Source organism: Nerophis lumbriciformis, linkage group LG03 (assembly GCF_033978685.3).
Source record: "Nerophis lumbriciformis linkage group LG03, RoL_Nlum_v2.1, whole genome shotgun sequence".
NCBI classification, from domain to species: domain Eukaryota; kingdom Metazoa; phylum Chordata; class Actinopteri; order Syngnathiformes; family Syngnathidae; genus Nerophis; species Nerophis lumbriciformis.
The window spans coordinates 60,715,001-60,727,500 of NC_084550.2; the positions used below are offsets into that span (position 1 = coordinate 60,715,001).

The 12,500-nt window shown below is 41.0% G+C and overlaps 1 protein-coding gene across 1 annotated transcript in view; it reads right to left on the reverse strand.

Annotated features, from left to right (window-relative positions):
• The window catches only part of ruvbl1 (RuvB-like AAA ATPase 1), a 37,396-nt gene that overhangs the window by 4,021 nt on the left and 20,875 nt on the right, over positions 1-12,500 (reverse strand). The window contains exons 7-10 of the mRNA XM_061940669.2: positions 8,795-8,858; positions 7,942-8,140; positions 838-940; positions 674-765 (exon numbers count right to left, since the gene is read on the reverse strand). Coding sequence (XP_061796653.2) covers positions 674-765; positions 838-940; positions 7,942-8,140; positions 8,795-8,858 — 458 coding nt within the window. The remainder of the gene's footprint in view (positions 1-673; positions 766-837; positions 941-7,941; positions 8,141-8,794; positions 8,859-12,500) is intronic.

The following is a 12,500-nucleotide window of genomic DNA, read 5'->3' on the forward strand; positions in this document are numbered from 1 at the left end:
GTAGTTGTTATATTTGCTAGCTCATAACAGCACATTGAGAGACACGCTTACGCGCTTAATTCAATACTCGCCGTCATTCCGGGTGGATTGACAAAAGACCTCCAGCCGCTAGATATTGGTGTCAACAGGGCATTCGAAGCTAGACTGCTAACTGCGTGGGAACAATGGATGACAGAAGGCGAACACACCTTCACTAAGACGAGGAGGCAGCGCCAGACGACGCCAACATCTGCCAGTGGATCGTAAATTTGCCCAACTTTTCACTTCGGACACCGAAGACGAAGGATTTACGAATGAAGAATAACTTCAGAAAGTGAGCGCTATGTTTATTTTGTGTGTTGTGATATTAACGTTCGAGCAACATTATGTTGCTATTGCTCTGCACTATTTTGAATTTTACTATGTTTGTGATTGCACATTTGCGTACATTTTGGGAGTGAACAGAGTTGTTAGAACGCTGGTTTTTAATATATTATTAAAGTTTGACTGACCTATCTGACTGTTTTTTTGACATTCCCTTTAGCGCAGCGTAGGCGCGGCTTATAGTCCGGGGCGGCTTATTGGTGGACAAAGTTATGAAATATGCCATTCATTGAAGGTGCGGCTAATAATCCGGTGCGCCTTATAGTGCGGAAAATACGGTACTTGTGTCCGTAAAGTGCGCGGCGTATACCTGAGGGTGGTCTTGGCGCCGATCTCCGCCAGGTGCGCGAGCGCCTCCTCGCTGATGACGAGCCCCTCGGTCTGGGCGCGGATTTTGATGATCTGTGGCGTGGGATCAAATTGTCAGGAGACTGGAAAACTCCGGCGCTTGCGGTAACCGTGGCGACCGCTGACCTGCTTCATCTCCTGCGGCGTGTACAGCATGGTGCGGATGATCATCACTCTGTCCAGCAGGTCCAGCGGGATGCCGTGCGGCGAGCTGATGTCCTCGGTGCCCCTGAAAAATACACCGGAGTCATAAACCTGCCCGAGTTTTTCATGGAAGAACTGCAGCTGGATTGCTCATCAACACTTGATAACCATCCTGGTCTGCCAGAGAACAAGAAGACATAGTAAGAGGGATCAGTGTTGACACTTTGTTGCTATATTTAGCCAGTAACCAGACTAGGGATGTCCCGATCCGATATTTGGATCGGATCGGCTGCCGATATTTGTCAAAAATTGCGTATCGGCAAGGCATGGGAAAATGCCGATCCAGATCCAGTTTTCCAACGCACCGATTTAAATAATACATTCCACTTTTCTGCTGCTCCGTAATTTCCGTTCCGCATTTTCCAGCACACCTTCAACACATCCACAGGTCTGTGGATTCTCACGCAGTTGCTTTTAGCTGCTGGCATTACACGACAGGCTCTTCTCACTCTTTCCTGTGTCTCCCTCTCACAGACAGCAAGTGCACCTTCTTACACACGTCACATACTGTCACGACATACGTCACATACTGTCACGACATACGTCACATACTGTCACGTCATACGTCACATACGTATACGTCCTCCCCGAGCAGAGAGGTAGCAGCATGGCTAACGTTAGCTGTGATGCTAGCGCAGCCGTGCGAGCAACGCTCCCTCTAAGGTGCTCGCCTGTGCAATTGCGCACTGTTTAAGCGTCCTCTGCGCATAGCAAATCTATGCCACGCACAAAATCAAATAAAAAAAATAAGCGCATAACAATTTCCGACACACGGACACGACAGAGAAAACAGTTTTCGTCATCATTGTTCAAATATTGTGACGTCTGTCGAGACGCTTATCTCCATTCGGTGCCACACGTCCACACCATGAAAATGCTGAGGCAAAAATTTCCACATCAACACCGTATGAAAAAATTAGTGATTTTTTTTAGTTGTGATTTCCTTCTTTGCATGAAAGTTTAAAAGTAGCATATATTAATGCAGTATGAAGAAGAATGTTTTAATGTAGACATGCAAGCCTTGAAAGAAAATTTTGAAAATCAAGACTACATTTCCTGCAAATGGGTGCATTTCTACCCTATATTTTAACTTTAGATTTATTCTCATATCAAACTCTTTTGGCTGTCTTTTTGACACTTACATCCGGCGCCCCCCTCCACACCCTGGATTATAAATAATGTAAATAATTCAATGAGATTATCTTGTGTGATGACTGTATTATGATGATAGTATATATCTGATAGTATATATCTGTATCATGAATCAATTTAAGTGGACCCCGACTTAAACAAGTTGAAAAACTTATTGGGGTGTTACCATTTAGTGGTCAATTGTACGGAATATGTACTTCACTGTGCAACCTACTAATAAAAGTCTCAATCAATCAATCAAAACACATAGAATCATCATACTGCTATGATTATATTGTTCATTCAAGGCTAAGGCAAAATATCGAGATATATACTGTGTATCGCAATATGGCCTTAAAATATCGCAATATTAAAAAAAGGCCATATCGCCCAGCCCTAGTTCAATGATGCCATTTCTGTTTGTCATGTATAATTTTGTCTATTTTGTGTTTATCCTTGAATAAACAGGTCAGTTTCTTGTTACCAACCATTGTGTATTATTCAAACTCCCCTAATTCAGCTGGCTAGTTGTTATCAAGAGTACTAAAACCCTTTTCAACATGATTCTGACAACTAAGTAGGCTAAATAACTTTAAACTTTAATACATGCTCGGATAGGCCGGTATCGGATCGGAAGTGCAAAAACCTGGATCGGGACATCCCTAAACCAGACCTCTCTAAATACCAAAAAAAAGCGACTACAGTCGTTCTTCGCCGCAATGCTCTTAAAATATTGTGGCTTCACCACAATACACCGATTTTTAAAAGCATTTTTCTGCAATTTTTGGTCCTAAATTGAGCACAAAAATGACTAAATAAAGCAAAAATCTCAATACTACACTAGTACACTGCAAAAAGTCAGTGTTCAAAAACAAGGAAAAAAATTACAAAAATGAGGGGTATTTAATTTGAACTAAGCAAAATTATCTGCCAATAGAACAAGAAAATTTGGCTTGTCAAGACTTTCCAAAACAAGTAAAATTAGCTAACCTCAATGAACCCAAAAATACCTTAAAATAAGTATATTCTCACTAATAACAACTGTACTACTATATGAGTACGTATTTTCTATTGTTTCATTGAAAATAAAACAGCAAAGTCCATTTGGCTGTCATCTGCTTTACTGTATTTTTCGGAGTATAAGTCGCACCGGCCCAAAATGCATATATAAGTCGCACTGGAGTATAAGTCACATTTTTTGGGGGGAAATGTATTTGATAAAAGCCAACAGCAAGAATAGACATTTGAAAGGCAATTTAAAATAAATAAAGAATAGTGAACAACAGGCTGAATAAGTGTACGTTATATGAGGCATAAATAACCAACTGGTATGTTAACGTAACATATTATGGTAAGAGTCATTCAAATAACTATAACATATAGAACATGCTATACGTTTATCTGTCACTCCTAATCGCTAAATCCCATGAAATCTTATACGTCTAGTCTCTTACGTGAATGAGATAAATAATATTATTTGATATTTTACGCTAGTGTTAATCATTTCACACATAAGTCGCTCCTGAGTATAAGTCGCACCCAAACTATGAAAAAACTGCGACTTATAGTCCAAAAAATACGGTAATTATGAGACACAATAGTGTCAAAATCATGATTTTTTATTTTACATGCTTGAAATAAGAAATGATTACTTTAAAAAAGTAGTTTTATACTTGTGAGTGTTGATGACACAGCTTTGCAACACTTGATATTCTACAAACCCCGTTTCCATATGAGTTGGGAAATTGTGTTAGATGAAAATATAAACGGAATACAATGATTTGCAAATCCTTTTCAACCCATATTCAATTGAATGCACTACAAAGACAACATATTTGATGTTCAAACTCATAAACTTTGTTTCTTTTTTGCAAATAATAATTAACTTAGAATTTCATGGCTGCAACACGTGCCAAAGTAGTTGGGAAAGGGCATGTTCACCACTGTGTTACATGGCCTTTCCTTTTAGCAACACTCAATAAACGATTGGGAACTGAGGAAACTAATTGTTGAAGCTTTGAAAGTGGAATTCTTTCCCATTCTTGTTTTATGTAGAGCTTCAGTCGTTCAACAGTCTGGCGTCTACACTGTCGTATTTTACGCTTCATAATGCGCTACACATTTTCGATGGGAGACAGGTCTGGACTGCCGGTGGGCCAGGAAAGTACCCGCACTCTTTTTTTACAAAGCCACGCTGTTGTAACACGTGCTGAATGTGGCTTGGCATTGTCTTGCTGAAATAAGCAGGGGCGTCCACGAAAAAGACGGCGCTTAGATGGCAGCATATGTTGTTCCAAAACCTGTATGTACCTTTCAGCATTAATGGTGCCTTCACAGATGTGTAAGTTACCCATGCCTTGGGCACTAATGCACTCCCATACCATCACATATGCTGGCTTTTGAACTTTGCGTCGATAACAGTCTGGATGGTTCACTTCCCCTTTGGTCCGGATGACACGATGTCGAATATTTCCAAAAACAATTTGAAATGTGGACTCCTCAGACCACAGAACACTTTTCCACTTTGCATGAGTCCATCTTAGATGATCTCGGGCCCAGAGAAGCCGGCGGCGTTTCTGGATGTTGTTGATAAATGGCTTTCGCTTTGCATATTAGAGCTTTAACTTGCACTTACAGATGTAGCGACCAACTGTATTTAGTGACAGTGGTTTTCTGAAGTGTTCCTGAGCCCATGTGGTGATATCCTTTAGAGATTGATGTCGGTTTTTGATACAGTGCCGTCTGAGGGATCGAAGGTCACGGTCATTCGTGGAGTGATTTTTCCAGATTCTCTGAACTTTTTCATGATTTTATGGACCGTAGATGTTGAAATCCCTAAATTTCTTGCAATTGCACTTTGAGAAACGTTGTTCTTAAACTGTTTGACTATTTGCTCACGCAGTTGTGGACAAAGGGGTGTACCTCGCCCCATAATTTTTTGGGAAGCTGTTTTTATACCCAATCATGGATGTTCCAAATAAGTGTTTGATGAGCATTCCTCAACTTTATCAGTATTTATTGCCACCTTTCCCAACTTCTTTGTCACGTGTTGCTGGCATCAAATTCTAAAGTTAATGATTATTGGCAAAAAAAAAAAAGTTTATCAGTTTGAACATCAAATATGTTGTCTTTGTAGCATATTCAACTGAATATGGGTTGAAAATGATTTGCAAATCATTGTATTCCGTTTATATTTACATCTAACACAATTTCCCATCTCATATGGAAACGGTGTTTGTAGTTTCAAGCATGTTTTACTCAATATAGGTCATCAAATGTCAGCAACAAGCTGTAATGTCTTACTGAGATCATTTAGGACCAAAACACTTAAAACAAGTAAAACACTCTAACATAAAATCTTATGTATGGCCGCACAAGTCCCGGGATGTCCATAACACACCCAGCCGAGTCCCACGGGTAGGGTAGGGGAGGGGGGTGGGGTGTAAAAGTTGGAAAAGTCGGCAAAAGTCCCAAAAATGTTCAAAATACCTACCCAGGTTCGAGTCCCACAAGTCCCGCCACCGGCTGGGATGCCCAAATGTCCAAGACGCGCCCAGCAAAGTCCCACGGGAAGGCGGGGAGAAAAGTGGGTAAAATGTTCAAAAATCACACCCGGGGTTCGAGCATGTGGGACTCGAACCTGGGTAGGTAGTTTGAACATTTTTGGGACTTTTGCCGACTTTTCCAACTTTTATCCCCCCTCCCCATGGGACTGGGCTGGGTGTGTTATGGACATGTTGGACATCCCAGGACTTGTGGGATTCCAACCTGGGTAGATATTTTGAACATTTTTGGGGACTTTTGCCGACTTTTCTCCCCCACTTCCCGTGGGACTCGGCTGGGACCTTTTTTACATCCCGGGACTTGTGAGGCCGGCGGCGGGACTCGTGGGACTGGTATTGGACAAAATTGGGACTTTTGACCATTTTGGCCACCTTTTCCCCTCTTCTTCCCCACCTTCCTGTGCACCACTGCTGGGTGTGTTTTGGACATCTGGACAAAAATAGTTCCAAGCATGTTTTACTCAATATAGGTCGTCAAATCTCAGCAACAAGCTGTAATATCTTACTGAGATCATTTAGGACCAAAACACTTAAAACAAGTAAAACACTCTAACATAAAATCTGCTTAGTGAGAAGAATTATCTTATCAGACAGAAAATAAGCAAATATCACCCTTATTTGACATATTTAATCTTACTTAGATTGCAGTTTTTGCAGTGCAAACCATTAAGGGCACACTGCTCAGTATCGTGGCCACTGATTGGCTCAGCCTCCGGCAGCTTGACCATATTGGATGAAAAGAGTGTAATGGTGACTAAAGGATGTTATTTCATGTCTAAAGGGCTTTTATGATGTTGAAAAATGTTTGTAGAAGGTCATAAATTGATTCATACCATTTATTGCTGCCATGTTCGGAACCAATTAACAGCGGGGAACAAGGGACCACCATGGCGACTTTTAGCGACTGACACAAAAGCACACATTGCTCTTCTTAACGAGCACTGGGTGCTGCTGTGGCCCCTCCCACATCTGAAAGGACTGGTCTTGATGAACTAAGGGGCCAAGACCAACTCCTGAAAAACAACCCCACACCATAATTCCTCCTCCACCAAATTTCACACTCGGCACAATGCAGTCCGAAATGTAGCGTTCTCCTGGCAACCTCCAAACCCAGACTGGTCCATCAGATTGCCAGAAGGAAAAGCGTGATTCATTTTGGTGATGATGTAATGGCCATAGGTGTCCATCGATGTATGTATATATATATAATAAATATTGCCAATCACAGTTAACTTGTGCTCAGCTGGGAAAAGGTGTGTGTATGTATATATATATATATATATATATATATATATATATACTTATGTCATCCATTTACTTATTATGAACTGTTACATACAATGTATGGCTTAGATGCAGCTGCTCTGCCATGTAAACCCATTCCATGAAGCTCTCTGCGTACTGTACGTGGGCTAATTGGAAGGTCACATGAAGTTTGGAGCTCTGTAGCAACTGACTGTGCAGAAAGTCTTTGCACTATGCGCTTCAGCATCCACTGACCCCTCTCTGTCAGTTTACGTGGCCTACCACTTGGTGGCTGAGTTGCTGTTGTTCCCAAACTTTTCCATTTTCTTATAATAAAGCCGACAGTTGACTTTGGAATATTCAGGAGCGAGGAAATTTCACGACTGGATTTGTTGCACAGGTGGCATCCTATGACAGTTCCACGCTGGAAATCACTGAAAGCGGCCCATTCTTTCACAAACGTTTGTAGAAACAGTCTCCATGCCTAAGTGCTTGATTTGATACACCTGTGATTAGGACACCTGATTCTCATCATTTGGATGGGTGGCCAAATACTTTTGGTAATATAGTGTACTTGTTTAACAAAAGTGTTATGGCCAATTTGACCATTACATCGTTGCCAACGATGTTGCAATGAGACAACAAGTGGTGAGCAAATTGTCCAACAGTTTAAGAACAACATTTCTCAACCAGCTATTGCAAGGAATTTAGGGATTTCACCATCTACGCTCCGTAATATCATCAAAAGCTTCAGAGAAACTGGAGAAATCACTGCACTTAAGCGACAGTGCCCGTGACCTTCGATCCCTCAGGCGGTACTGCATCAAAAAGCGACATCAGTGTCTAAAGGATATCACCACATGGGCTCAGGAATACTTCAGAAAAACCACTCTCAGTTACTACAGTTTGTCGCTACATCTGTAAGTGCAAGTTAAAACTCTACTATGAAAAGCGAAAGCCATTTATCAACAACACCCGCCGGTGGAAAAGTGCTAACATTAATTTACATAAATATAAACAGTTTTTACACAGAAAGCAGGGGAAAATGGCCTCAAAAGGCCAGCTGTCAAGCAAGATGGCCGACTACCTGATGAGACAGTTCCCCCTGTTGGAGGCGAACACCACGATGGGGGCGATGGTGCTCTCCAGGGCTCGATGGAGGTACGTGAAGCACTCGATGTCCAACATGTGCACCTCGTCCACAAACAGCACGCCGGGCACCAGCTCGGCAACACCCTGGTCGATGTAGCGATTCACCACCTTGTTAATCTCTGCCCGGAGCTTGTCTGCAGAACCAAGTGGTGAGTTACAATGAGACAACAAGTGGTGAGTAACAATGAGACAACAAGTTGTGAGTAACAAAGAGACAACAAGTTGTGAGTAACAAAGAGACAACAAGTGGTGAGTTACAATGAGACAACAAGTGGTGAGTTACAATGAGACAACAAGTGGTGAGTTACAATGAGACAACAAGTGGTGAGTAACAATGAGACAACAAGTGGTGAGTAACAATGAGACAACAAGTGGTGAGTTACAATGAGACCACAAGTGGTGAGTTACAATGAGACAAGTGGTGAGCTACAATGAGACAACAAGTGGTGAGCTACAATGGGACAACAAGTGGTAGGTTACAATGAGACAACAAGTGGTAGGTTACAATGAGACAACAAGTGGTGAGTTACAATGAGACAACAAGTGGTGAGTAACAATGAGACAACAAGTGGTGAGTTACAATGAGACAAGTGGTGAGTTACAATGAGACAACAAGTGGTGAGTTACAATGAGACAACAAGTGGTGAGTTACAATGAGACAACAAGTGGTGAGTTACAATGAGACAACAAGTGGTGAGTTACAATGAGACAACAAGTGGTGAGTTACAATGAGACAACAAGTGGTGAGTTACAATGACAAACAAATGGAGAAGAAGTTGTGATTGCACCTGTGATTTCCGTCTTTTTGGGTTTCATCAGCTGGCCCATCATGGACAGAATGTCTTGTCCTCCCTGTGTTGGAGACACACCTCAACAATACTCATACATACACAATTAAGTAAGTACATTTTATTTATATTTATAACCAGTGTTTCAATGGTAACTAGTAATCTATTTTTTTATATTCAGTAACTCAGTTACCGTTACTACATGATGCGTTACTGCGTTATTTTACGTTATTTTTTATGTAGTATCGGCTAGAAACAGAAGATCTGAGTGTGTTTTATTGGAGCGCTGCGGTGTCATCCTTCTGTGTCACAAGGAAAAGAAAAGGCGTGCTTTGTGTGGGTGGGGGCTCCCAGACCGTAGTTGAGGGGCGCAGGGGAGACGTTCCTCCAGGGCCTATGTACTTCGGGGCTAACAACCTTCACTTTACCCGGAAGTGGGTCTTTACAGCTGAGATGAATGCGGTTTGTTGCAACTTTGTGACTTTATTGGACGCAGCCATCCACCACGCTAGAGCACCTGCACACACTCACTGTCGCCGTTCCCTCACCTCTCTCGCCCACTCACTCACTGACGTCACTCACCTCACATGATGTCATATCTTAAAGGGTCACACACACACACACACACACACACACACACACACACACATACGCTACTCTCATAACAACTAACAAGACATCATGGCGAAGCCAGAAGTCGAGTTTCTTAACATGGAGACATTCTCAATACTTTTCTTTTGTCGAGCACAAAGAAAATAACATTTTAGTTAAATGTAAGTTGTGTCTTGGATCAAAGATCCTATCGCCATGAAGTCGAGTTTCTTAACATGGAGACATCCTCAATACTTTTCTTTTGTCGAGCACAAAGAAAATAACATTTTAGTTAAATGTAAGTTGTGTCTTGGATCAAAGATCCTATCTACCGGTACTTAAAGTTAAAGTTAAAGAGCCATTATGTTGCAGCTATTTAAAATAGTTTTGTCAATTTGTTGTGGCCTGAAATAAATTGGCCCTTTGAAACATATCTTTGTCTTTGTGTGTTGTATGTAGAGCACATTGCTTAGCAGAGTTCAGTGATGCAAATGCATGTCAAGTTGATTGTATTATTCTCCACTGCAATAACAGTACTGAAATGAAGGCTAAAAGGGCATTAATGGGAGCCTTAAAAAGAAAAGGAACAAAAAAGAAGTAACTAAATAGTTACTTTTCACAGTAACACATTACTTTTTGGTGTAAGTAACTGAGTTAGTAGCTGTGTTACTATTGAAATAAAGTAACTAGTAACTGTAACCAGTTACTGGTTTTCAGTACTCAGGAGCGACTTATGTGTGAAATGATTAACACATTAGCGTAAAATATCAAATAATATTATTTATCTCATTCACGTAAGAGACTAGACGTATAAGATTTCATGGGATTTAACGATTAGGAGTGACAGATAAACGTATAGCATGTTCTATATATTATAGTTATTTGAATGACTCTTACCATAATATGTTACGTTAACGTACCAGTTGGTTATTTATGCCTCATATAACGTACACTTATTCAGCCTGTTGTTCACTATTCTTTATATATTTTAAATTGCCTTTCAAATGTCTATTCTTGCTGTTGGCTTTTATCAAATACATTTTCCCAAAAAATGCGACTTATACTCCAGTGCGACTTATATATGGTTTTTTTTCTTCTTTGTTATGCATTTTCGGCCGGTACGACTTATACTCCGGAGCGACTTATAGTCCGAAAAATACGGTACACGCATATAAATATGTATTTGTGTATATATGTATACAGTATATATGTGTGTGTGTGTGTATATACATATATATATTATATGTATATACACACACACGTATGAATATGCGTATATGTGTGCATATAAATGTGTATATATCTATCTATAATGTATATCTATACTCAGTTATGTATAGATGTGTGTGTATATATATATGTAAGTGTATATATATGTATGTATAGATGTATGTGTTTAAGTATATATATGTATGTATGTATATATATACCGTATGTATATATGTACATTATATATATATATATATGTATATATATATATGTACACATATACATACACACACATATACACATATATATACACACATATATATATACACCGTATTTTCCGCACTATAAGGCGCACCTAAAAACCACAAATTTTCTCAAAAGCTGACAGTGCGCCTTATAATCCGGTGCGCCTTATATATGGGTTAATATTAATATTAATTTTCATAAAGTTTCGGTCTCGCAACTACGGTAAACAGCCGCCATCTTTTTTTCCCCGTAGAAGAAGAAGAAGCGCGCGGTGCATGCTGGGATATGTGACGTTTCATTTCCATTTGTGTGTTTATGTAAAGACCCCAAAATGGCTCCTATCCGTATTTTCCGCACTATTAGCCGCACCTAAAAACCACAAATTTACTCAAAAGCTGACAGTGCGGCTTTTAACCCGGTGCGCCTTATATATGGATTAATATTACGATTCATTTTCATAAAGTTTCGATCTCGCAAACTACGGTAAACAGCCGCCATCTTTTTTCCCGGTAGAACAGGAAGCGCTTCTTCTTCTACGCAAGCAACCGCCAAGGTAAGCACCCGCCCCCATAGAACAGGAAGCGCTTCTTCTTCTACTGTAAGCAACCACCCGCCCCCGGAAGAAGAAGAAGCGCGCGGATTTCCGTTTCATTTCCTTTGTGTGTTTACATCTGTAAAGACCAGACCACAAAATGGCTCCTACTAAGCGACACGCGTATAACGCAGAATTTAAACTTAAGGCAATAAGTCATGCCGAAGAACACGGAAATAGAGCAGCAGCAAGAGAATATAACATAAATGAATCAGTGCGTAGGTGGAGGAAGCAAGAAGATGACCTGCGCCAGGTAAAGAAGACAAAACAGAGTTTCCGAGGAGGGAACAAAGCAAGATGGCTACTGTTGGAGGACAAACTCAAACAGTGGGTTGTTGAGCAGAGAGCAGCAAGCAGAAGTGTCAGCACCATCACTATTCGAATGAAGGCAACAGCGCTAGCAAGCGAACTTCACCTGGATGATTTTAAAGGTGGTGCTTCTTGGTGTTTCCGGTTCATGAAAAGACGCAATCTCTCCATCCGCACACGGACCACTATTTCACAGCAACTGCCTAAAGACTTTAAAGAAAAGCTGGCTACTTTCCATGCATATTGTAAAAACAAGTTGCTGAAAAAAAGATCCGGCCAGAGCACATTATCAACATGGACGAGGTTCCACTGACTTTTGATATTCCTGTGAACCGCACTGTTGATACAACGGGAGCACGTACGGTGAATATTCGCACCACAGGGAATGAGAAGTCATCCTTCACTGTGGTTCTAGCTTGCCATGCTAATGGCCAGAAACTTCCACCCATGGTGATATTCAAAAGGAAGACCTTGCCAAAAGAGACCTTTCCAGCCGGCGTCATCATAAAAGCTAACTCGAAGGGATGGATGGATGAAGAAAAGATGAGCGAGTGGTTAAGGGAAGTTTACGCGAAGAGGCCGGGTGGCTTTTTTCACACAGCTCCGTCCATGTTGATATACGACTCTATGCGCGCCCACATCACAGATGGTGTCAAAAAACAAGTGAAGCACACAAATACAACACTCGCCGTCATTCCGGGTGGATTAACCAAAGAACTCCAACCGCTGGATATTGGTGTCAACAGGGCATTCAAATCA